At 44.1% G+C, this 26,622-nt stretch overlaps 1 protein-coding gene across 10 annotated transcripts in view; it reads left to right on the top strand.

The window, feature by feature from the left end:
• The window catches only part of CEP170B (centrosomal protein 170B), a 60,971-nt gene that overhangs the window by 12,353 nt on the left and 21,996 nt on the right, over nt 1-26,622 (top strand). For 6 of the 10 annotated variants that reach the window (XM_069783298.1, XM_069783297.1, XM_069783300.1 and 3 more), the window contains exons 3-12: nt 1,057-1,146; nt 4,179-4,259; nt 7,227-7,283; nt 8,625-8,763; nt 16,829-16,930; nt 18,522-18,998; nt 21,252-21,314; nt 22,164-22,927; nt 25,003-25,191; nt 25,385-25,493. In XM_069783298.1, the coding sequence (XP_069639399.1) occupies nt 1,057-1,146; nt 4,179-4,259; nt 7,227-7,283; nt 8,625-8,763; nt 16,829-16,930; nt 18,522-18,998; nt 21,252-21,314; nt 22,164-22,927; nt 25,003-25,191; nt 25,385-25,493 (2,071 nt within the window). The remainder of the gene's footprint in view (nt 1-1,056; nt 1,147-4,178; nt 4,260-7,226; nt 7,284-8,624; nt 8,764-16,828; nt 16,931-18,521; nt 18,999-21,251; nt 21,315-22,163; nt 22,928-25,002; nt 25,192-25,384; nt 25,494-26,622) is intronic. The other 4 variants (XM_069783303.1, XM_069783302.1, XM_069783301.1 and 1 more) reach the window with 1 other exon arrangement.

The following is a 26,622-nucleotide window of genomic DNA, read 5'->3' as shown; positions in this document are numbered from 1 at the left end:
AAGAACTTGTTGGTTGATGCCCAGGAAGAGGAGGATTAGCTGATTTAAAGCTTGGCTCGACTCCCTGCTCTGGTAGCATGCCCTACCCTCCCCTGGCCTGAGATACCAGGGAGGTCTCAGTGTTGCGTGCGCCTGCTGACGGAGTGACCCGTTCCAGCCACCGGTTGAGGTCAACTGCAGCAACAATTCAAGTTACGAGTTGCAGTAGGCCTAAATACAGACAGTCTGGTGTCTTTATAGCTGTTACACTTATGCCATGTTTCAAAATTATTCAGAGATTTTGTTCTAACACTTCTTCCTCCGAAGTCTGACACTATTTCTGCTGAAGTGTCATACTCTGCTTTGAAGATAAGGTGCATTTAGTACCTGTGCATTGTGGCAAAGCTAGTGGCACCAAATCACTGTCCGGTTGAGTGTTCTCAAACCTAGCTTTAAATGTGAATTTTCCTAGAGTTGCTTTCTTTCTCATCCCAAGTTTATTAACCTCCCTCCAACTTTGAAAACCTCCTATAATTTAAATCAACTCCGGGACGTAATCCTGGGAACAGTATACACTGTTGTGAATAAGTTCGGTTTGTAACTTAAGAAAATGATTTTTTGCTTTTTGAAAAATAGGAAGAAATCATCCCAAATAGGAATGTCCCTAGTGATGAGGCCACCGGCTTCAGCTGGTGAAAAACGGAACTCTTCTAGTTCGCACTGGCTGAGATCCTGCCTCCAGGCTTTTAGTTTGACTGGTTTTGTTTTCAGTGTGTATTGATATAATTTATTGAAATTATGGTGTTGTCTTGACAGCCTTTGGTGATTTTTTTTCTTTTTTTTTTTTCCTCTCCATGCAAATAGTGTATTGTCTTCAGTGAACTGTTTAAACAACCATGGAAGCATTTACTGTTTATCCTTTGGTTATTTATACTAGTAAATAATATTTAGTCCTTCCTGCTTTTCCCCTCTCTCTCCCTACCCCATATCAAGTTAGTTTGATGTCTAAATATTGCTTTGATTAACAGTGTCTCTTATGCCTGACTGGTCTCACATTCATTGTGCTTTCATTGCCAGTCCCGCAGTGTCGATAAGCAGCATGCTGTAATCAACTATGACAAGGAGAAAGATGAGCACTGGGTGAAGGATCTTGGGAGCTTAAATGGCGTAAGTAGCAAACCTCCTGGCTGATGGAGGCGAACACGCGACGTGCTGAGTCTGCAAGCGCTTGTGCAGTTACTTAATTCTACTGTTAGACCCTTTTGGGTCACTGCAACTGTTGGCATGAGTTAAGCTGAACATACATAATTACTTGCAAGGCCTGAGATGGAGGTCATGTAGCATCTCATCTTAGAAGAGCAAAGCTTTGGCGAATATTCTGTTTCTTTTTCCCTTTCTTTTGGTGGCCTTGCAGAATGCTTCAGGGCTCACAAAATCATAGACCCTCTTGCAAAAGAGGAGGAAATCAGTCTCATTTTGGGGATGTTAACATTAAACTGGTGAAGATTCTGGAACAGCTGTTGAACATGAGCAGAGTGACCTTTTGGCAATTCGTTTGTCAGTGCATGGTGTGATTTATGGGATGATGAGACATTTTATTTCTTTGGGGAGAAGCTATTTAAAACCAGTTTTTTTTTTTACAATAAAAATTGCTCTTTTGCCTGCCTTGAGCCTGGTTTGTGTGAAGACCGAGGGATGTGAGCTCAGAACAGGGAGCTGAGCCTGCCTGAATCTTAACCCTTACTCTGGTCCTGGTTCACACAGTGGTGTTAGGCAGCTCACCAAGGGCTTTGTCTGCCCACCTGAATTCTGTGATTTTTAAATACACCATCATAGTTAAAACTGTCCTAATGTCATAGCATGCCTCTTTTTTCACTGTTTCTTCATACCAGCGGAGCTATTCCTCTGCTGGGGCAGGTCTAAGCTAGATTCATGTAATTGTCTTCCCAGTAGGGGTTTTACTGCAGTCATTGTTTTGGGCTTAGAAACAGAAGCCCTCTACCATCACAACCACAAGACAAACCCAGAAACTTTTACAAAAACAGTGGCTAAAGCAGATCTCAACTGTTCTGCTTCTTCTACCATCTGGAAACAGCAAGAATGAGTGTTAATCCTTCTCAGCGTAATAGCTGAAGCACAGGGCCCTGCTGAAATGGGAATATTTCCAGTAACTGGTCTGGGCTCTAGATAGATACCTGGTTGAAAACCTGTGGCAAACTCATGGTGGCAAAATAGCAGCTGAAAATTCTGCTTGCAAGAGAGGGAAAGCTTGTACCACTAATTCTCATCTATCTTACATGCTAAAGCATATGAATTTACAACACTTTAATAATAGACTTGTGCTCAGAGGGGCAGTGAAGTAAAAGGAGTTATAGCAGTGCCCGTCTTCTGCAGTTGGTCAAATGCACCTTTGTTGAAGAGGACTATTGCAGCCAAACTGAATTTCTTTTGCATGAAAGAAACGGAGGTCCTTATCTGTTTTCCTCCCTGAAACTAAAGAAATCACTTTTGAGGACCTTGATTTTAATTCAATTTTCAGAATTTGCTTTTTTTTTAAATTTACTTCATGGCTTGTCAACAATGCATTATATGGCTTTGCTGGATAATCTGGTTCATATTAATTGTCAAAATGTTTTGTATTGTTTTTATTATAATGTTCAGCTGATTCTGCAGTCTCTATTATGGATCTCTTGGTTTTGAAGGTAGTGTTTCTATCTGCAACAAGCAGTTTCCTTGGGTTATTTTATTTGAAGTAACCATGGATGAATAGATAACAACATCAAAATGGGTTTTCTTGCAGACTTTTGTTTTGCAGAAAATTCAGCAAATAATTATTCCTGTTCCAGATCTGACTGTTGGGGGATTTTTAAATATTAAAAAATCTCATGCAAATAAGAATTCCATGCCTTCCTGACTTCACTGCTTTTATTCTGAAATTACAGGCCTGTTCCCTGGCTCCTCCATAAATTGCCAGGAGGCTGGGGGCTGTTGTCTGCTGAGGTTCTAGTTTCCTGCTCTAGCATTTATTTTTCACCTGTGGTTAATACTTGGTCTTATCATGTGTGTTTGGCTTGGCTGAGGCGAGAAGGCAGGAGAAGACTGTGCCTCAGTGGTGAAAGCATGTAAATTCATTTTCTAGCATAATTTTGATTCATCAGAGCGTAGCTGCATTTGTATTGAGGCTACAAAGACCCAGCAGCAGGTTCCTGGTCTGTGAGGCTGGGTGAATCCCACCTTGCGAGGTAGGGTAGCTCCTGGTGTCTGTGACTGCCCCAGGGGCACCCAAGTGCCTAATCCCCATCAGCACGCTGGTGCTTCTTCAGCTGAGTTCCTGATCTATTTTTGTTTGGCCCAGGTTATAATAAAAGTACGTGGGTTTATTTATGAAAGATGTCCATAAATGCTTCATTTGTTCTTCAGTTCTGCGAGAATTGTTCCTTAGGGGGTCCCCTTGGAAAGCAGGCATCTGAGACATCCGAGATGTTCACAGCTATGAAGTACATTTCTTGCACCTTTACAAGGATAACTTAGTTTCTCTGGGCCTCAATTAACTGTCTGGAGCATAGGAAAAATGAGTATGCGAATCTTTTGCACGAGGGGTCTGTTGTACTGATATATGGTGTCTTGGGCAATGTGGCCTCAGACATCATGGTGATGCCACAGCAAACGTGTTTTCCTGTGCATTTTCATTTCCCCCTTCCTCTGTGATAGGCTTTGCTTGTTAAATTATCAGGCCTTGGGGCTGACACCAGTCTTGTTTGACATCCAGTGGAAAACTGATTCCCAGCTCAGTAATTAATGAGTTGCACCGTTTGCTACTCTTGCTGCTTGTGAAGGGCGCAGGAGAACCGAGAGCATCTGAAGTTACTAACTTCAGGCACCTCATTTATGTGTTCAAGTTGGGGACTAAAATTTCATTTGCAGTTGGTGGAAAGGTGAACCTCCCTAGAGGTCTCTTCAGAGCACTTTGCTTTGAAGCATAATTGGGGTGCTCTAACTTGCCCATGGGAGCTATTTGCTGGTGTTGATTTTTCTAGGGAGCTTAGCTCCTCACCTGTCTGACTTTGTGCTAGTGCACCCTGACTGCGTGCAGTGCTGTTGGCAGGTGGGCGTGGGTGCCCTCCAGGAGCCCTGTCCATCTGAGATGCATCACCTTGATACCCTCAGTCAAAAACCATTCCTGTGCTTCTTTCCTGCAGACATTCGTCAATGACGTGAGGATTCCTGACCAGAAGTACATCACCCTAAAACTGAATGATGTCATTCGCTTTGGCTATGATATCCTTCTCGTCTGAAGTGGGAGTGGGACGTGGTCTTTGATTGGGTTTTGTGCTGTTTGCTGCATGGCGAGTTAAGAGTGCTAATTGTGACTAATGAGTAAGGGTGTTTGTTTTGCCTCCTGGAGCCTTTGGATGGCTCATAAGTTTTTGTTTCTCCACCATCGACCTGATTCAGAGCATATTAATCATGTTGCCTGCTACCTTCATTGAACTTTGAATCAGGCCCTGCACTGGCAATAGTGACTGTGGAGGTGCCTCTTCAGTCTCTTTCTAAGGAAGGGTTGCATTTTTTCTTTTTATTTGGGTGGCAACTGTAGCAGGTACCAGACGGGGAGCAAACATATTTCATATGCTTTTGTGTGAACTAACATCTTCCTTTTTTTTTTTTTCATCCAACTTGTGTGGTTTTGTTCATCGTTTCACCCAAATGCTTGCTTTCAAACAATTTGCAGGTCTTCAGCCTTGACCATTTAGCTTTGGGGCTTGTGGTCAGACCTTTGACTGTGTATCTATTGAAGTTTGCCTGTGCAAGTTGCTTCTGCCACAAAATGCAAGAGTAAATCTCTCTTTAGCAATAGCAAATTTCACCTCTGTCGAGGGAGGCTAGGCTGCAGTTACTGCTTTGTTTACAGAATCACAAATCCTGCTAGTGTCTGCTAAAACACCTTTGCCTTCGTTCCCCTTCCTTTTTATACTGATGCGACTGTATGACTGGCTATAAGCATAGGTGTTGGAATGCCTTTCTGAGCCTGCAGAGCAACAGTGGTAAATAAAGTCTCCTATTGCTGCCTTTTCATGTAATCTAATCCTTTTTTAAACTTTTTCTCAGTTGCTTCTATCTGCCAAACTTTACCCACTCAGGCTGAATTTAGAAGTAGGAAGTGTCTTCTCCAGGTTTCTTTTTTCTTTTGTGGGGAAATTTCAGTTAAAACAGTCCAGACATTTCTGAGAATAGAGGCAGAGAGTAAGTTTTACTATCGGTGGGGGAGGAAGTGTTTGGCTGGAAAACTCTTGTGCAACCTTGACCCCAAGGCCACATTCTTGTGCCTTTTGTTGTCTCCATGATAATGAGTTTGTGCTTGGTCATGCTGTAGCCCTTGAAATACTCCAAACCTTGTTGGAGCCCAGAGAGCTGAAGCAGCAAGGAGAGGCTGAGCCTCCATGGTCTTCCAGGGATCTGGGTACCTCGGCTCTAAGCAGTGACAGTGCAGGAGCACTCACTGTTGCAACAGGGATGCTTAAACTGATGTGCGTGCAATTCTGGATCTGCTGGAAAAAGGGTTTTTAGGCCTTGTGTAAGATCATACTTTTAGTCTTACTGTTGCTCTGTCTCTTGCCATTTTAGGAATAACAAATCCTTGGTTCACAGTGTTATTTCTTTTTTTTTAAAAGGAAGGTAGTTGCTGAATCTTAAAAAAATAAATAAAAAAAAAAAAGAAGAAAGGTGTGGCAGTACACTCCCCCCAGCAGGAAACAAAACACAGCTTATTTGCTGTAAGATCAGTATTTGAACAGGGTGCAGTTGATGAGGGTTCAGGCATACATGGGGGGGGAAATACTGAGTAGCCCCTTACTGAGTGCTGCCCAGTAAAAGAGCACTGTCATCTGGGATCATGTCATTAAAGGTGGCATCTCTGTGCACACGTGATGAGGTCTGTTAGAGTTCCATAGGTAACCTCAGTTCTAGCTTTTTGTAACTTTGCAAATGTTTTTTTGATGTAGCTGGTCATGTGTTTTCTGGTCTCTAGATGTGTGGGGAAACTCGTAAAGATTTGCTGTTAACTCCAGTCTAGCAAAGGCATAAGCCAGTGCCTAGAGAGTGGGTAGGTTTTAATGGCTGCGCTACAGGTTTAAACTTTTTATAGAAAGCAATTCTGAGTGCTAAGCAGCTGAGTTGAAGTGTTTAGTCCTGCAGCCCTTACATGGATACTCATGTGAAATGAATGATTGTATTTATGAATTGTAGAATTTATTGCCCTCAACAGGAAACTTTAAAGAAGGTAGGGTTTAGTCATCTTTTTACTTCAGCGTAGTTGCTATGGCAGTTACAATCTCTTCCTCTCCTTTGCTGCTTCAGTGCCACTCTGTTTAGCAGGACTTTCTGTGCATACTGCGTTCAGCTTGGTGTGGATGGCAGTATCTCCTGAGGTCTCCGAGTCAGCTGTGTGCTGTTGCATAAGAGCATTTGTCTCTTTTCCATTTACAGTTTCACTTACAGACACTGCAGAGTTTCCCTGCTATGCCAGTATTGCTTGGTTTATTTTTAGTCTAATATTTTCCATCTTTCCTTTTGCTCTGTGCTGTGCTGATTGGGTTGTTCATGATGACACTGCCAGATGCTTTTTTTTTTTTTTTTTTTTTTTTTAAACGCAGCATTGCTGAGGATTATTGCCTAGGCTCAACCATGTTGAACGCCTCCCTTCCTAAGAGGTCACGGCAGCTCATGACCTAATTTACTTTTCATCTAGGAAACTACAGTGGCTGAAAGGCCTTGTCAGGGCAAGAGAGCACCAGAATCCCAGACATCTCTGCAGGGAGCTGAGCTCTACTGTTCCCCTGTCCAGAGTGTGTGAGATTTGCCCCATCTTGGGCAGGATACCATGGGGAGAGAGTGGTCTGCCTGGAGCTGCCAGCTGACTGAAGAGGAGCGGGGTGTGAGTTGAGTCAGGGCTCTGATTACTCCCCTGGGCTCTGCACAGAGCTGCTAGTGCTCTCCCAAGCTTCTCCTACCTTGCTCCCCTTTGCTGCCCTTCAGTTGGCATGGGTCTGGCCAGCAGATGTGATTGCACGCTGTCTTGCAAAACATGCATGACAAAGACCATGGTGGGATACAGCACGGGCAACTTCTAGTACCCTGTGTATTTTAAGCTTCTCTGGTTTTATTATCTTGTTTTCTTTCTGTGTCTAAATGCTAGAATTCTCTGTCCATCCAATTCCTTTGCTGTTTCCTTAATGAGTTCTGTACATTCAAACATGTATGTCCTGGAACAAATTCAACATAAAGTCCCAGAAGAAGCATTAAAGGTAAGGGTGTCTGGGTGCAGATGCGTTTTTTAAAAAAAATTTAAGTGCTTTAGTAATGGTCAAGTAAACTGAAATATTAAAATACTTTTGACAGCAGTGAAATGTTCCACAATGTGAGACTCTCCTTGGATTGGGACTTAATAAAACCTTCCTTTGAGGAGAGATACATTTCCCAGTTATCTCAGCTCTGATCTCTCTTGTCCCTGTGCTAACATGTAGATGAAGTTATTTATGTTTTCATGACTGCCAACAAAAAAGGTTAGTAAATCTGTAATGTATTAAAGAACAGCCAGCACATTAGCTTGTGGGTGAAGCACAGCAGAACTTGTTCCCTCCCAGAAGTGGAGCACAGATGCCTTTTTCTGAGCATAGTGACTTAGGCCAGCTCCCTCACAGTTCCTCCAGCAGGCTGAAGTTTGCTTAATTTATTCCTGTATGTCATCTCATTTTTGCCTTCAAGCTCCCAGTTTTTACTTACTGAGCCGTCCTCTTATGAGTGAAGTGTTTTTTAAACAAAGAGCTCAGTAGCAGGTACGAAATATTCAAGCATCCTCTTATCTAAGGCGGAAAAGCAACCCCCTCTAGGCAAGAAAGCTGTCATGTTCAGCTGAGGGACTGGGCCATCACTGTCAAACATCACGTCTTGGCTAGCAGATACTGTTGTCTTAGCCCTGGTTCCATGTTTAGGACTTGGAGAGGATCGGAAATGTAACAGCTAGAATTGGGCAAATGATGCATTGAGCTTACTCAAGGTAATCTGGATGAGTACACTCTTTTATTAATTTACTTGTAATAAACCCACTTTTAAATAGCTCATTTACTATGTTAATATGGAGCCTGTTTTAAGGCAGAATCACTTTCCTAGCTGGAGAGAGGGTTTGGAGAGAAATAATTAAAATATGTTTTAATTGCCTTTGCTGAAAAACTGAGATAATGCAGATGAGTGCCCTGAAAGAATTTATAATGTTGCTTTAAGAACAAAGGGGATTTCATGATTTGAATTCTGAGTGGAGAATGGCCTAAGTTCTGATTCTTCTCAGTTTCTTTAAAGGGATTCCTAATTAGCTATTTTGCAGAGGTAAGTCACAGTGACCTTCTCATGGACTAGAGTTGTTACTTAATATCTTCCATTGTATCCCAAACCGGGTATTTGAAAGCCTCTCAGCTGGCATTTCTGCTGTTCTGTAGCCTCTACTCAGGTGTGCTTTCTTTTTGTTGCAGAACTTACCTGCAGTATTTGCCTTTGCAAGATGTGTTTGCGGGGAGGGCTGGTTTATCTTTTCCATGGGCTAGCACATGGATCGCGCCGGCACCCTGCAACTGTTTCTTGTGTCTCTGCAGCATGAGAAGTACACCAGCCAACTTCAGATGAATTACAAAAGCACGGCAATGAAGAGGGTGGAGCAGCCCATGGAGCATGGTGTCTACACTGAGTCCCCGCAAGCAAAGCTGGAGAAAGGAGAGAGGAAAGCAATTACAGGTACTTGCTCGGGAACCAGTTAATTAAGATTCAGAACAAAGTGCAGCTTGAGTCCTGCATGGGGTCATGATGCTGAAGGTACAGTGTTGTGGGTTGCATCTAGGAGCAGTTCCAGAAGGGTCATCTTTCTAAACCTCTTGAGTATTCCAGACTCTCAGTTTTTGGAGATTCAGCCTCCAGAAAAAATCAGCTGGTATATGGCTCACACATGCCTTGTTGCTATGTGTGCACTGGAGAACCTGTGGGCTGAGCAGGTTTGGTAAGTTCTTTGGCACCTGTCTGGTCTATTTTTAATTTCCTAATCGTGAGGTGGTGTTTGAATAGAGACGGTGACTCAGAGTAGAAAATGTATGGCTGTTGTGGCGTGGTGCTGGCAGGCGGGTGAAGAAGCAACAAGCCATTTCTTTCAAAAAGCCCCGTATGGTCTTAAATAGCTGTATTTACTAATGTGCCAATATGTGGGATTGAAACTGCCAAACTGGGAGATGTTTGCTTCAAGCTCACTGTACCCCAGCTGCAGACCTTTTCCATTTGAAAAATTCCTTCTGTCCTCCATTTCTTTACCCACTGCTGCCTTCCTTTAAAGACCCTTTGTCAAATTTGCTTCTTCCCTGTTCCCCATCATGGTGGGCCAAGACACCTCCCTGGCAGTCTTGTCTCACCCATCTCACCCAAATTCCTGTCTTTTGTACGTACTGCTCTGGCAGGTCTCTGCCCAGTTCTGCTCAGATATCAGTTGGTGGCCTTCTAGAGCTTGATGATGCATGGGAGGAACAAATATAGTTTTGAAGCATCCCAGTGATGGCTCACTGCCAATGGTGGCCTTGTGGCACCAGGATGGCAGAGCGATTGAAAAATTTTAGGGTTAGCAGAGAGACTGCCCACTGGGTCTGTTGGAGGAGGAAGCAGGGAGGTGAATGGAGGGAAGAGGATGGACAAGTAAAAGAGTGAGACAGCATCTTGGGTGACATGACCTAGAGATAGATACAGCAGCTTTCTAGAAAAGTGTACAACTTTGGGTAAATCCACTAAGGCTTCATGATAACTGATTGGAGTGGGTTGGCTGACCTTAATCTCCCATGTATTGTCTTTATGAAAATCCCTTTTTGTCTGACATAGCGTACTAAAACAGCGTAATTTTTCTCCCTGGTCTTGTTGTTGCTTCCAGCTGTGTGTGGAAGCATATGCACATGCACCCGTGTGCCCGACTCCCATTTTCCGCACCGCAAAACCTTTCTTTGTGTTGCTTTAGCTGTGTCTGTGTGTTGCCCTCCTCCATGGATGTGGCATTTGTGACTTTGCCTCACAAGTGTGCAGTTAAAGGGATGAAGTTGGTGATGATTAACCATGACACCACAGAGGGTGAGAAGAGGTGGATCTTAGTGGGGAGAGAGCTCTCCAGTTGCCTTTCAAGGGACATGGGAGTCTTGAAAAGCATTGCCAGTAATTGGGGCAGTTTGCCAGTAACTGGAACCAGTTTGCATTTGCTGCTGCCTGCTTGCATGAACATTCTCATTTTTATTCTTGCCACCTTCCAAAATACACACTGGTTGGTTTTAACCTACATAGTGTAAGTGGTTGATATTTGGAACACCTTCTAAGTCAGGACGTTGAGTGACTCTTCAGCAAGGTGACCCATTTCTCTAGCATGTGGTTCGCAGACCTGCATTATGCTTCTGTCATCATTAGTGGGAACGGACCATAGGTCTAAGGCAAAAAGGGTTGTGAGTACTTATTGGGGGCCAGTACTGAAGTATGCCACGTGCAGTGGGACTGACGGACAGATACAAAAAAATCTGTGGAGTGCTGCTAACCCCACTGAAAGATGGTGGAATTCAGGTCTTTTTGTTGGAAGTATTTTGCTGGATTGGATTGAAGCCTGTAGAAGCAAGAGAGGGAGCCTGAGCATTAAATCAGTGCCTCGCTCTCCAAAAAGCATCTCTGTCATGTGAGCAGAATGATCAGTGGGTCCCTTTTTCATCTGCGATGTGACTAATTCACCTTGTCTTCAGCTGCACACATGCACAGTTTCTCCTTGGTTGCTCAGAGGAGTGGCAGCAATTTAAAATGATTAGTGGAAAGAAGAATGTAGGATTCTTACGGGGAGTGGGCTTGCTTAGTGGCAGCAGAAAGAGGCTTTGGGGAAAGAACTGTTTTGCTAAGCCTGTAGGTATTTAGAAATTTGCATTGACTAATTAAAGCAAGGTCTGGGGTGACAAAAGCCTTTAGAAGGATTGCTTCCCAGGGCCCGGCTGGAAAAGAGGCAGAGGGAATGCAAGCTTTCAGGGAAGAGGTTTAACAAAACAATGTGAACAATTAGAGCTGCTTAGAAATGGGAGGAGGTGAGGGGCTGAGGATAAAGAGATCAGTGGCGTGAATGGGAAACAGCCATTTAGTCTCTGTGCTGTTGAACTTGCAGCTTTTGGGTGTATGTTGCCTGTAAGCAGAAAATCATCAGTCTGTGAAATGTCTGAGGCAAGGAGCTTGGATTGGATATGGATATGAATAAGAACAGTGCCCACTAGGTCAGCTAGTTTATGCTAAAAATAGCCATCAGATCTCAAGTTTAAAGCCTTAAGTGATCAGGAGGCCAGGTACAGCCTTGAACCGTGCAGATTTTAAGACTCACAATCCCCATCTGTTACTACCTGAGTTGAAGTACTGGATGAGATAAGCTACTTTGTGGTCTTCTGTTCACAACACGTAGTTAATCCTCAGGCTGATCTTAATTTTTTAATTTTTTCTTTTTTTTAAAGCCCTCACAGGCTGATGGGACTAGATAATGCTGAATCTGATGACTAACCTCTGAGTAACTGCTGCAGGACTGAGTTTCCAGGGGTGGCGGCTGCCTGCAGTTGGGCATCACCAGCTGCAGGAGCAGGACTTGAGCTTCTCCTGGGATCTGTGAAATAGGCTTGCTCGCCAGGTTAGCGTCTGTGTCATTAGGGAGTCTTCTCAACAGAGTGGCCAACTTGAAAGTCTTGTTGGTGTCCGGGGCTGAGGTCAGCAGGCAATGTGGACGGAGGCAGTGGGAGTTGGGCCCAGTTGTGAAGTGGTTTCCATAGTCTTTGGCTGCTTTCCCCATGAGATCATGGTAATAGCTATTTAGACCCATAGCTCTACTGTAGCCTTTAATTTAGGGGAGTGGTGGTGGTGTGTCTGCTTTTCGTCTGAGCTAGGGTGGTGGTACCTGCAGCATGTTAAAGTTTTGAGCATGTAATTGATACAAATAAATTTGTGATTATCAGCCTGATTTGAAAGCCTCTGGGATTTGCGTATGTTCACAGCAGGTACAAAAGACCAGGGCTTAGGTTTGCCGCACACATGTGAAATAAATACTGTAGCAGAGAGTCAGAGAATTGCTTTATGGTTATTCCTGCTAGGTCTGAATTCTCTATTTTGGAGAGAAGTTAAAAAGCAGAGATGTAAGGAATTAGTTTTAAAATGTTACAGCTAGATCATCTTTTTTTTTTTCCCCAAGGCCTCTGCCATAAGAAGCCTACTCTGCATCTTCTGAAGATGGACATTATTGTTATTAATAATGAATCAAAACCAGGTTGACTTAAAGCAAGCTGGATTTCTCATGCTTTTGTTATGACTTACTTTAGACAGCTTCAAAGCTGCATGTGCTTCTGTCAGCAAAGAAATTTGCTGTTGCTGTCTGTGTCTCTCTTGTGACGGTTTGAAGCTTTGTGAGGACCTGGGTGAAGCGCAGCCCTCAGTCCTGTCCTGACCACAGGGAACACCTTCAAAGGAAATCAGACCCCTCTGCAGTGGGAGCTGTGTGCTTGTCATGAAAGCTCTTCTACCCACTTGCTGATAGAAAGTAGCATTAACACAGGCTTTCTCCTTTCCCTTTCATCACCTGGACTGTATGTTTGGTCCTGCCCTTGTGTTGTGCTGTGTGATTCAATTCTCCATAAACACATCCTTATGTCTCATTTTCTCTTGTTGTGGTGCCTCTCCTTCAGGTAATCAATAGTTCTGTATTAATTTAACAGGCTATGTTCTTGTCAGACTCGTTAAACAAATAGATTTCCCTTGTTCTGCACTAAAACAGCCTTCATTTTTTCTTTTGAGTGACTGCCACAAAGACTGAAATCTAGGAGCAGAACATGTGTGTGGCAGTGGTCTTCCCTGTATTACACCGTCCCCGATAGCTCAGTATTTATCTGGCTGAATGCTTGTGCTGACCTCAATTCAGTTATCTAAAAGGATGGTTTTCGGGCTGTCTGCCTGAATTGATGAGCCAAGAAATATGTCTAAATGAATTGGCACCATCTGGGCAGCCTGGCACAGAGTGGAGAGAGGTGGTAATGAGCTGCCATCAATTGGAGGAAGTCTCATGTCATTAAAATGACTGAGCAGTTAGTTTTCATTGGTGTTCCTTGCTTTGCCGCTGACTCGGGCAAGCCCCGAGTCTCTCTGCTCTTGCAAGAGCTTCCATCTTACACTAAAATATAACAGACAAATGGTGGCTTCAGGGTGGTATGTGTGTCTTGGGCCACAGACAGACATGCTGCTCTGGATGCTGCAGGTCCAGGTTGAGGTTGCTACCCAAAATGCATCCCAGCCGGTGAAGAGTGAAGCCCCCTGGCACAACTGCATGTGTAGCTGCTCCCTGGCCCACTTCTGTCACAGCCATCTGGTTTAGTTGCCTTCCTATCGTGCTTCCCCCCCGCCCCTCCCCTTTTTATACAATATTGTTGTGTTAGAGCTGGAGCGGCAAGAGGTGTCAGGTTGGTTGTGCTGGCAAATTAGAAGGGACAGAAGCTTCTGACATGAGCAAGGCAGCAAATTCATGTAGGTCTTCTTAAGTCAGGGAAATTTTACTCTGGCTCAGGATCTGGGAACTTTCAGCAGTAGCTGAGAATGAAGGTGTCTGTGTCACTTGATAATGTTATTCAAAATGCAAATTAATATGAAGTCTCAGTGGAAACATTAATTGCTCTTAAAATATTGAAACTGTCTCCAAATAGCAAGATACTGACTCCTTGGCTTTCCATCTGTGCTTTTTGCAGTCTTTAAAATTAAGTTCCAGTTTATCGTGGAGGCTGGGAGAGGGAAGGAATGAAAAAAAAACCCACAGAAGTGAGCAAATGTGTTACGCTCTGTAACAGAGCATTGCAGGTGGGGCCACGTGAGCTCTGTGTCGTGGGGCAGGAGGGACCTTCTGCCGCCATGCAGTGAGTGCAACGGAGCGGCTCCCACCCTGGTGGCCCCAGGTCTGTGCACTCTGGCCAACCTGACGTGCTCTCTGTAGGTGCTCCTTGATGTGCCCTGGCGTTCTGGCTTTGTGCTAGCTTTTGTCAGAGAGGGAATTTGGGGAATTTCCAAGCACCTGTTAGGGCTCTTTAGAGTAGAAGGGGAAATTTGAGAAGGCAGAGGAGCTGGCTTATTATTCTTTATAAATCCTCTTTTCTTCCTTCAGGTTTCCATGCATTCCCAAAGTTCCACATCAACAGAAAAAGCCTGACTGAGGTTGACTTGCTCCTCTAGCTGCCTTTTTCCTGTAGCAGAAAAGCTCCTGGGGACAAGGGCGGTATACTGCTCCTGTGTTCAGTACACAGGTGGGGGACAGATCTTGGGGCTGGAGCAGGTTCTGGGAAGAAGTGGGTCCTGCAGGATGGATGTGAGCTCTCTTAGCTCACTTTTGCCCCTTTGGAAACAAAATTTTCTTGGAACAGGTAATTAGAATCTTGTGGACTAGGGGGCCTTTGGGATCCTGTGAGGGGCTGGAATGTGCTGGAGGGACGAGCTGTAACGAGGCACCTCCTTGAAAGGTGAAAGTGATAACAGCACCCATGCTTGGGAAAGATGCTGCTTGTGCAAGAGTCGAGTGCCAGATGGTCTTTGCATTTCATCTGTAGGGTAGTATGATCAGGATTTGTTCCACCAGCAACTTAAACCACTGATGAATTTTCATAATTAATCGGATTAATCTGAGACAAGTATCCAAAATCTCATGTGTTTCTTCAGGGTTGAGCCCCTCACTGTGTCCCATTGACCGTTAGGCATGAGTTACCCCAGACATAGCTGGCTGTTGTTAATGGATTTGTCCATCACTCTGAAGAGTTGTTCTCCTTCTCTCGGCCCTGACTGCCTCTTGGCCATCAACCCTAAGATCAGTACTGCAATTCAGAGGGTGATAATCCATTGCAGTGTGTGTGCAAAAGAAGTGCCTGATGTTGGTAGAGCAGATCCTGCGTGGTTGGGGTGGGAGTCTAGTGGGCAAGTCATGGCATGAAGAGAGAGTGGTAGGTTTCTGCTAGGCTGTGTGACAGAAGGTGTCACCCTAGCAGAGACCAAACCCTACACTTGGGTGCCTCTGTTCATTGACAAGCCTGTGAATAGGTGGGGTTTTTTTCTTTTTTTTTTTTAATTCCCCTCTCCCTTGAGTGGTTTACCCATCCTCAGTTATGAAACATATTGCTTGGCAATTCCAATTTATTCATGGTGAGAAATGCTTCCTCCTTTGAACTTTCAAAGGCTGCCTACATAATGGGAACACAGTTTATCTTCCACGCACTCTAGGCAGAAAGAGTAATACTTTCAGCCTCTTTTGATCCTCAGTGTGAAGGGAGGCAGCGTGGTTAATTTTGAAACACGAAGAAGATCTCTTGAAAAGGGCCTGTAGGCTGCATCTATAAAGCAGAATTTTCGCCTGTGGACTGTCAATGTATGAACTTATATATCTCTGGAACTATTCTAGAAGAAAAACAACTGAATTATTGGCCACTGGGTCTGTGTAGCTTTAGAACCAGCAGCATAAAATCAAGCTTCTTTTTTTCTTTGACTTACTTAATTCTCCTTCCTCTCCTGACTTCCCTTATGCTAATGACTACTTTCTGTCATGTCCCTATTAAAGTAAGGAATGCAAAATTGCAGAGCTGTTTAAGGGCTGCTTTGCACAGAGCAGTGTGTGGTTTTAAAACCACAAGCCGAGCAGCAGCTGGCAGTAGAAGCCAGGCTATGGCTCAGTAGCTGGAGCCAGGGTTTAAGACGTGGCCAGTAAAGCGGCTGCTGATGGCTGTTATGGGTAGAGGCAGAAGCAGCTAACAAAGCTGGAGCTTAACCTCAGCCCCTGACCTATCCTTGTGTTTCTGTCACCTCCAGATGAAAGAACGAAAACTACTTTATTTGCTTCTCTTAAACTATTACAAAAACATAATAATAATAACTATACCACAGGTAAATTGAGGTGTATTCTTTTTACGTGTTGCATAAACAGCAGCAGTTCAAGGCACTGCCAAAACACAATCTTTGTGGGAGACAAAACGAGCAGCAGTGGATCAGCTCCTTTGGGTACCAGTTGTTGCAGCAAAGCCCTGATCTTCCAGTGAGTGCTCACTGAGCAGAGAAAATGATAGGAGCCTGGCTATTCTAGGGGAAGCTTCTTCATGAGAAAAAGCCCTGTCCTGCAACGACTCTGGAATCCACTTGGTTTACTTTAAGCTTTAGAGAGTAAGAGTTTACTTCTTTATGTAAGGAGATGGTTTTACCATTTTCCCTAAATTTGTAACGCTTCAAGAATTTCCTGTTGTAGGATGTGTGTCACTGAGAGTGGGAGTGGTGAATAGTTGGAAAAAATCCCTGACCTCAGAACATCCAAGGGCATGGTGGGGCAAGAAAGGGCAGAGCTACAGTCTTCCCAATTAAAATCAGGAAAAAAGTCTGATTTTCACCTGAATTGCAGGTCAGTTGCAGGCAATTTTGTGGTTAGTGTTTTGTAGTCTGTCCTGCTAAAAATCTTCCACTTCCTGTGAATAAGGAGACTAGAAAGGGAGAAAAACCAGTATTTGGGAAACACAGCTATGAAAGGTGGTGAAAGGAGGTGGAGTCAGCATCTTGCAGCAGAATGTAAAAAAGAAAAAAGGGGGGGGAAAAAAGAAAAGCCTGAACATACTCGTTATTATGTATAATTTGCTGTTGTTATAACTGCAATGCAACAGGTACATGATCTCATCTGACCCTGCTGTTTTATCTTTTTGGCATGTTGTTGACTTCTGTGAACCTGGTAAACTGATATTTTCTGTGTCAAAGTATTTGCTTCTCCTCTTCCTAGAAACCAATACTTACCGCACCCCTCTTTATGGGCAGCCCTCCTGGTGGGGGGAAGATGATGCAAATAACAAGGAGGACAGAAGGCAAGAGGAACATTACTCAGGTAATGGAGGTGATTTAGGGTGGGAAAAGATTGGGGGGACAAAATTTCTGCGTGCTTTTGATCTTTACTGTGTGAAGCCATCCTGCTTCAAGGCTTTAATTACCACTTCTTTTGTGCTCGTATTTGCACATTCCTATGTGTAGATTGCTGCTGATGAAACCGTAAAAAGGGAAAATGAAAATGTTTCCCCTAAAATACTTGAATGTTAGAAACAGCAGTTGTGGAGTAATTCAGTATGGATGAGAAAGACCTCGCTAAGCTTGTTTGAGACTTAGTTAAACAGGAGTGCTATAACTGTGATTGTATGCAGCCCACCTGAATAAACCATCTACTGTGTCTCCAGGAGTTTCCTATTGAAGAGGCACTTTAAGAGCTGATGCATTGACTGGATTTGATTAATGTGGAAGCAATCTGTTTCTCACCTCATCGTCCTTGGAAGCATTTTAGTCTTACCACTCCTGTTGCTGTGAATCTGTATGCATAGAAGATGCATCTTTTTTTGTTTGTGCAGTAAACCTGATGTTTCTATCAAGCAGATGCTTTACTGCACAAAGAAGTATTTTATTTTGATGCATGTACAGTGTATCTGTTCTCTAGCAGAGATGGGTTGTCATTAGCAGCCCTCCCAAGAGGTTGAAATAAGTAAGTGACCCTCTAGCCAAGAAGTTTGGGTACTACTGAGAAAACGCTGTTTTGTCCTTGGTGATGTTACAGAATTAGGTGTTGATCCAGCAAAATCATGTCTGTGATTAGCGTTGCACACTCAAGCTTTCATAATTGACCGTATTAATCTGAGACAAGTATCCAAAATCTCATGTGTTTCTTCAGGGTTGAGCCCCTCACTGTGTCCCATTGACCGTTAGGCATGAGTTACCCCAGACATAGCTGGCTGTTGTTAATGGATTTGTCCATCACTCTGAAGAGTTGTTCTCCTTCTCTCGGCCCTGACTGCCTCTTGGCCATCAACCCTAAGATCAGTACTGCAATTCAGAGGGTGATAATCCATTGCAGTGTGTGTGCAAAAGAAGTGCCTGATGTTGGTAGAGCAGATCCTGCGTGGTTGGGGTGGGAGTCTAGTGGGCAAGTCATGGCATGAAGAGAGAGTGGTAGGTTTCTGCTAGGCTGTGTGACAGAAGGTGTCACCCTAGCAGAGACCAAACCCTACACTTGGGTGCCTCTGTTCATTGACAAGCCTGTGAATAGGTGTTTTTTTTTCCTTTGAACTGTGGAAAGTTGAGTAGGTGTGCACATAAGTGAATTCAGCAAAGTAAACCAGGATCTTCCTTCCACATCAGCCCAGGCATACAGAAACCTTAAAATGCCACCAACCACATAAGTTTTGTCAAAACAAACAACAGCGCATGTGTGTGTGTTCGTTCAGCTCTCTCTTTAGGGAGCAATGGAAGAAAGGACAAAGTGAATATAACAAATGTTGGTCAGACAGCAGCAGTGCAATAAGCACCAATTTCAGTGATGAGGCCAGAGTACAAAGCTATCTAAAACAGAACTTGTATTTTTTCCTTGAATCCATTTCAGCTAATGTTTGTGAATTTAAGGTTTTCTTGCCTTTTTTTTTTTTCCTCTTTTGTAGAAAGATCAAAAGAGATAACCCAACATGAAGAGGAGCTGAATGGTAATATTTCTGCTTATAGAGATGCCCAAGAACAGTCTGTGTTTGCCTTCCGGAGAGAGCCAAGTTACTTTGAGATTCCAACTAAAGAATTTCAGCAGCCATCAAAATCTCCAGAAACACAGGTCCATGAGATACCAACAAAGGATGTTGATGCTGTAGTAGCCCCTGTTGTACAGAGTCATGCCTCTTTCACCATTGAATTTGATGATGGTACCCCCGGTAAAATAAAGATAAAAGACCACGTAACTAAATTTTCGCTCAGACAGAGAAGACCATATAGTAAGGAACCAGCTCATACGGAAGTGATGTCAGCGGAGAGCAAAGTGGCTGACTGGCTTGTCCAGAATGACCCAAGCTTGATGAGACGGCAGTCTCCAGGGGATGATGTGTACAGTACAAAGAGTGACCTGCCGGTTCATGTGAGGACACTTAAAGGTGAGTGAATTTATTGTCATGTGGACATAGTTCTCTGTTGGCCATGCCATTGCTATTGCACAGCATAATAAAGGGGGAAAACCCTTCTCCTGTCAAGGAGAACTGGACTTACTTATCTCTGCTCCAAATTTGCAAGATGAAGAATATTTCTTTAATGACTGTTAATGGTTTTGAATCCAGCTAGCAGGCTGTTCACCTGGCCCTGAAGTCATGTGTGGTGCTGGCCTGGGGACACTCTAATCTGGTTCCTCTACATCTATAATGCCAGCTCAGCAGTAACAGTGATTGAAAAAAGGATTTTGATTTTTAAACGTCTAAAATAATTTCCATGTGGTCAGGCAGGCAGGTTGGTAAACACAGGTATTTCAGTGGATTTTCTTCTCTTGGCTTCTCCTAGCTGAAGGAATGAGACTTTTCTTTTTAGCTGTAGTCCAGAAGAGGCTAAGTGTGATCATCCTGATGGCTGTAATGACCAGAGCCACTTGGTCGGATGACCAAAGGTCCTGACGTGGACACTGGTGATAGAGTTGAGATATACGTGATCACCAATGGAGAAGAAGGTTTCTTCTCTTAAACTAAAGCTTCTCTGAAATACTGCTTTGTTCAAAAACTTCAAGTTTTGTGGACCTGTGTCCTGTTAAGTGTGTCACTGTGATGAATTCTCTGGGGATTTTCAAAGGTTTGAAGTGTAGTTTGGAGCCCAGTTCTTAGTGCAGCTGGTGGGACTGACTCACATGATTCTCATGCAACTTTGAATATATTTTGCAAGGTTTGGGCTTGCTTGGAGGTCTCTCTTGGGCCATGCACTGAACAGCTGGGAGGAGACCACTGATTCCTGCATTCTCACTGACTTGCAGGCCTCTGGAAAGGCTATTGTTTTGAACCGCAACTTTTAACTGATGAAGTCATATTGAAGGTTACCAGACCTAAAGTGCTTGAGGTCGTTCTTAAATGAGAGCAATACCTTGTTTTCCCTTAAAGGAGTATTTGCTTGGTCCTTGTTGGAAAAAACCTCCTTGTAATATGACAAGTTTTACCTATTACATCTCCAACTTGCTGTTTTGTGTACAGTTTTTTGAGAACCCCTTATGGCCAAAAAGGTCTCACATATCCAGCCCTGGGGTTTGGCATGGCATGGAAATTGAACCGTTTTGTTGTCATTATTTTTTTCTGGTTCTTCCCAATAAGGGACAGTGTTGAGGTGCCTTGACTGATTATTTAGGGTCTTATTTTCAATCTCCTGTGACTATGTGATAGAGGATTTTGGGGTTTGGGTTGGGTTTTTTTGTTGTTGTTGTGATACTGGATTTTGTTGACTTGCTGGAGAACATTGTCAGAGATAAAAATGTGCTTCAGTAGTTTTGCTCTTTCCTCTTGGAGAAGGCTGGAGAGTTAGGCAGCTGCTGCTCATCCTAGGATTTTCCTTGAGCGATGCACAGGAATACTAGACTGACTGCACTTGCCTCTTTACAGTCCATAAGGCATGGAAAGAAGCTGAGGTAATTTAATGCATAATTTGCATATCAAGAAATCAACTCTTTGGACGTTTGATTAAAACATACAGTGTTGGTGGCCTGAGGAGTTTATCCACCTCTGCTTTGGCAGAGGACAGGGTGTCATTTATCTGCGATAGCTGTGTAACGTGTTCTTCTGGCAGGGCTAATTTTGAAGATGTCTTGGAGGCTACTGCTGGCTGCCTACCAGGTTTGGGTCTTCAGGATCAGAGATGCCCACCATCAGGGTTCATTAGTAACATTTGTTCACTTTCAGGAACAATGTGGTGAATGTAAAGCCTGGTATCAAGACTAGAGAGTTCAGGTCTTAGAAGCTTGAGGGGATGGCATGGTGTTCTGCTGAGGCATCCATGGGCATGGTGGGTGTTTTTCCTTGTGTCCTCACTATTTTGCATTCAGCAGAGTTCTTAGCCAAGACCCTTTAATTTAAGAACTTTCCCTTCCAAGGATGAAGCTTATCAGCCCTCAGGGCACAATGCAAAGTTTACTGGCTTCCTTCATGAGGGTGTTAGGAAATTCTTCAGAGGACTGACTCCTGGGTTGAATGGACCTTGTATTAAATTCTAATCTTTCACAGCTAACTTGAGGTAATAAATGGTCTTCACCCATGTGTCTGGAGAACTTGCAAAGTAGGTTTGAGCAGTTTTCCTTTCAAACACGTGGTATTTTAGCCAGTATATCTTGCTGCATATTACAGTCTAGAGCGCAGAGACCTCTTTCCCCCTTCTCCCGATGACAGGTTCCTGGTCGTTGACTGAATCGTGTTGTGTGCCTTCACACCCGTTTCCTTCTCCAAAAAAAGGTTTGTTTTTTTGTTTTACTTCTAACTTACTTTCTGAGAGTCCTGAACTGAGATGCTGAGGGGCAGACATCACTTATACATAGAGAAGGTTGTAAAGATGGTTGTTGCCAACGTAAGTGAAAATAATTATAAACTTACTTTAAGCTTAGTGAACTCAAAGTAAGGATTTAACCTTTGCTTGGCTGGTGATAGGATGGTGTAACTCATGGGGGTGTCATGGTGTGATTCTTACATCTTCAGGGACAGTAAAGAATCCTGCAAATTCACTTTTCTGTTAGCCTCTGGTTTATTTCCCCCTTCTAGAGCGGGATAATGTGGGTGCTCAGAGGTGCATATGCTCGTAACACACTGATCTGGTCTTTCATCGTGAGGATTTGGTTTCATGGGATACAGTGTGTGTAGTTTATTTACTGATCCTGCAGAGAGATTTCTGCTTTGTAACAGAGAGAACCCTAATGAAGTGATCTTGGACTACAGTAATTGGGCAGAACAGCAAAATAATGTCATCATTTTTATTTAAATGGAAAAAACAAAGAAACAAAACATTAGGTATCTAAAACAATCAGTGTTACAAAAGCAGGAACCCTTGGGGTTGAAATGTTTTCTTGAATTGTTTTTTAATAACTTGATAGCTAACCAGTTGTAAAAAGTGGGGTCAGGAGACAGCTGCCTCCTCTTTTATTTCCTCTGATGGCATGCAATCCCTGTACCACAGGAGATGTCTTTGGAGTTGTTTAATCCTATAGGATTTTTTTCTTTTAACTGAAATGATAAATTTCGACTGGGAGGTAATGACAGGGCCACAGCAACTGAGAATATGAAAGTCAAATCTACATACCTTGTTTCCAGGCAATAGGCACGAGGACGGGACGCAGAGTGACTCCGAAGACCCCGTGGCGCCCAAGGCAGAGAAGGAGACAACGACGGGCAGCGAACGTGCGACGGAGCAAACCAGGCTGCAGCGCCAGATGAGGCGTGATCCCCACGAGATGCTGCACAACAAGCAGGCCTTTGTCATCGAGTTCTTCGAGGACACACCACGGAAGAAGCGGTCACAGTCTTTCACACACAGCGCTCACTCGTCCCAGAGCGACACCGATCCGGGGCTGAAGACCAAGGTTGAAAAGCGCAAGAGTGCGTTGCCGGCAGAGAAGCTGGGAAATGCAGTACCACCGTCCCACCTTGGAGCCCAGGCAGGCAAACCCAATAACAGCTCCTCCGGGACCCAAAGAAGTAGCTCCTTCAAGAGGGAGAAGACAGAGGATCGGATCAGCTCTTCGTCCTCCTCTGCTTCCAGAGCGTCAGCCAAAACTTATGGGAGCGTTGGGAGGAAGTCTAAAATGGCGCAGGATTTTATGGCTGAGTACTTGCGGGAGACTGCTCAGTCTGGGAAGCCGAGCGCTGAGAAACCGGCACCTCTGCCTGTGCCGGTAGCTCCACGCGTGGTTATATCGTCAGAACCAGAGCCTGCCTCTGCTCCACCTCCGGAGATAAAGTCAGCCCAGGGCAGGAGGAATGATGAGGAAGACAGTGTGAGTGAGACGGGCACATACACCATCGAGACAGAGTCACAGGATAAAGAGGTGGAGGAAGCGCGAAAAATGATAGATCAGGTAAATGCTGCTTTTCTGTGCTTGGTCAGTGAGCTAAGGGCTGAAGGCTTGGGCTTCTGCACCATGTGCTGGATGGCCTAACTTCATTAGCTGCTGCTGTGAAGGACTGCTCCCTTTTGAATTGGGTGCAGTGGGGGTTTATGGTGAGGGGTGGGAAGTCATCCTGGGACACCTGTGTTAAGGATAGGCCCCAATAAACTGAGAGACTGGTCTTTAAAAAACCCTAACAAAAACCAAACTTACAAACAAACAAAAAAGCCACAGAGTACAAGGAGGCAAGGTAAGCCCACAGGGAATAGCTGCCTTGCTTCCAAAATGGGATTTGGATGCAAAAGTGCAAGAATGGGCTTGCCATCTGTTTAGGGGAAAGGCAACAACAGAATAAAGATCAGGCTGATCCTGACAAGAGCTGTGGCTGGGAGCAGCTCTGCTCTCTAGGACTGCTCCCAAGCCTCTACCTTGGCATTGCATCACCTCTTGCCCGCTGTTACGAAGATGGGAGCCGCAGTCCATCACTGATGCAGCATCCTGTGGTAGGCCAAAGGAAATGCAGGCCAAGGGCTGGTGCTCTTGATCCTTCACAAGCCTTAGTGGTAGGTGGTTCTGTATTTGACTGTGCCTGGTTAGAAAGGGAGTGCTTGCTGGCAGGGCAAGTGGCAGCTAGTTGAGATAGCAAAGGGTGTGGTCTAGGGCAGAGGCAATCCTAGCTGGATCTATACTTGCTTGGATTTTGCAAAGTGAATGATAGCCTAAAAACAAAACTTCAGAGATGAGGGAGAGGCTTAAAAAAACCCACCCAACTAAGCAACCCCAGGGCAAACCAAAGTTTGGCTGATTTTCAGGTTTAGCTTTCATCTGCGGTCTGTTATGAAAACAAAACCGACAAGTTGCTATGAAGATTTAGTGAAGTGTAGGCAGGAGGATGATGAGGTTTAAAGGAAGCCTTAATTGAACCTGGCTTTAGAGCTTTGTATACGGTGTACTGTGAGCCTGGATCTAACTTCCCTCTTTTGTTTATTTATTACATTTGTTCCTTACATCTTGTTTGAAATGTGATCGGAAGCTTTCAGGGCAGGGTGTTTAAGCCACAGCAAGGCTCTTGTCCTGACATTAGATGGTTAATTGTTCTGGTGGGTAAATATGAGGAAAAATGCCATAAAGATACAATTATTTCTGGGGAGTAGTCTTGGCAGCCGTGTGACTCGGGCAGGCAAGCTGGCCAAGTTCTGCTCCTGACTCTGCCATGGACTTGGTGCAGTGCAGACCTGCCACTTGGGAAACAACTAATAACTGGACCTCAGTGTTTCTGTCCAGGAAGAAAGATTATATGAATTCTGGACTTGCTGAGGTTTTGAAGTGACTCTGCTTTTTATTCCCCCGCCGTTGCACACACACTTTTTTAAATAGAAGTGAGAGTGGAGAACTTTATGGCTATCTCTGCCTAGCCTAGGCACCTTCATGGTGGCATCTTCCTCTGAACTACTTGTAGTCAGGGAAGAGAAACAAGCACTTCCGAGGCATGGGACTTGGTCGCCTCCTGAGGAAGGCCTGTTTATCTCCAGAGGGAATCTGGCCAGCTAGCTCAAACACTCACCCATCTCAGAGGTGCATCCTTTCCCAGGGCCTTGCATGCCAGTGCAAGGCTGCTTTGCTGAGCCCACTCTGTGCTACAGTCTATGAAAGACCCTGGAGATGGAGCTTCCCCATTTTTTTTTTCTAATTCTCCACGAATGAGCTGGTAAATAGCTTTCCTGACACTCATCCTAAATTTCTCAGGGCTGAAAAGGGACTCCTTTTCAGTGCAAGTTACTACTGTTAAAGGCAACACACTGAAATAATGAGGTAGAGAGGAAAGGTGGGTGTGAGTGGGATTCTATGAATAAGTGTATTTAAAGCTGCTACTGTGGAGTACAGAAGAAAATGATTTACATAGTTTGTATGGAAGCGTTGGCAAGTGTTTCTGGGCCTTTGGGATCATAGTTTGTGTGTGACTAATGCTTTGTGGATTTGGATTTTGGGCTAATACTTTTCTATTTTCTGGGTTTTTAATCTTTCCCATGCAAATACCTTTTCAGGTTTTTGGTGTTCTTGAGTCGCCCGAATTTTCCAGAATCTCTTCAGCCTTTAGACCAATAATTAAAGGTGAAAAAGATGACTCCGGTTCTCATCAGCATCTAATCAGTGAAAATGGCACTAGTCAGAAGTCACCCTTGCTCCAGGCATTTGCCTCAAAAGCTGTGAGTGGGTCTCAGGCTGATGCACAGGTATGGGCAGTCCAGGTGGATTTGCTGGGATGGTGGATGTGTTAGATGGGTTTTCTGTCTGAATGGAAATGTGATGCGTAGATTGATTTCCATTTTGAGGAGACTGAGTGATGCGTGTATGAGAGGAGAGATTTTTGTGGCTAGGATTTGGTTTACAAACCATCTTTCTGACACCATCTTCCCCACCTTGTAGATGTCTGCAGCATCTCAGGGGAATCAGAAGTGGGTGTCTAGGTGGGCGAGCCTTGCGGACAGTTACTCTGACTCTGCATCTGTCTCTGGGCAGGGTGATGGAGGTACAGGTAAGTCTCATCCTGACATTACTGTTTAAAGGTGGCTGAATCTAAGCCAGAATGATATGAAAAGTAGAAATTAAGGGCTTCTGTGCATCTGGCTGTGGCTTATTTTCTTTTTTAGCTAATGTATTTGGGGATGGGAAGGACAGAGTGAATTGTTCCCAATGGACTAAAGATGGAGAGAGCCTCTGGTTTGCATTTCAGAGTCATCCAAGAAATTCTTAAATATTACGTATGACATGACTAAAGGACACCTGGGAAGAAGAAAGGGCCTTGGGTGTTAACTAGCCCTGAGAAGTGATTCTTTAGACTGCCTTATGATGCCAGATGAAAGCCCTTTGCAAGTTGCCTTGGACTGAATTGCTGACTTGTGCTTTTTTTGGTGTGCTTCTCCTGTGTCTGGCTGTGCTGAGCATTTTAGGCTGTTCTAGAGTTTGCTGTTGGGTGGCAGGTTTGAAGCGTGGAGATCAGTGTAGAAAACTGGGTATGGAGGGGAGCGGGTGAAGATCAGACTCCCATTGTAACTGGGAAGACAGCTTACAGACCCTGTGGTCCTGTTAGTAGGTGAGAAATGGAGAAGTGTGCTGCTTTGGCTTTTGTAAACTTTTTTAACTTTTTTGGTTGGAAATATTTGTCACTACCTTCTTGACATCAACAGCTATAGATAGATTCAGTAAAGATGAGAAGAAACCTTTGTTTCACAGGTCATTGCCACTGTTTTCACACTGTGTGAGAACCTGACTCCTGGAGCATTTGAAGTATTACCATAGTCAAATAACCAGTTATCCTGGTATTTAAAGGCAGTATCAGATATGAAGTCCTGGCCAGCGGCATGGGAGAAATAAGAGTGCTCTTTCTATGAAGTGTGTCCATACTGATAAGCCCACCCATGCTGGGGCGGCGAGCTCTAATTCAGAGCCTCTTAACTGTTACAGGGTCTTTCTCCTGAGACTTTGCTGTGGGATAGGATTGTATGAGAACTTGTACTGTGAAAAACACCATCTATTTAGTCAAATGGGCTACGTTGTGTAGAATGGCACTTAAGCCACTGCATCACTGCAGCGGTTTGTCTGATGGCTTTTCATCTCATTCCTGTGGCCTCATTTATGGTAGACAGATGCCAGCAATGCCGTTA

Source organism: Haliaeetus albicilla, chromosome 5 (assembly GCF_947461875.1).
Source record: "Haliaeetus albicilla chromosome 5, bHalAlb1.1, whole genome shotgun sequence".
Taxonomy (NCBI): Eukaryota; Metazoa; Chordata; class Aves; order Accipitriformes; family Accipitridae; genus Haliaeetus; species Haliaeetus albicilla.
The sequence above is the reverse complement of the archived record's forward strand: the minus strand, read 5'-3'. Positions and strand labels throughout refer to the sequence as shown.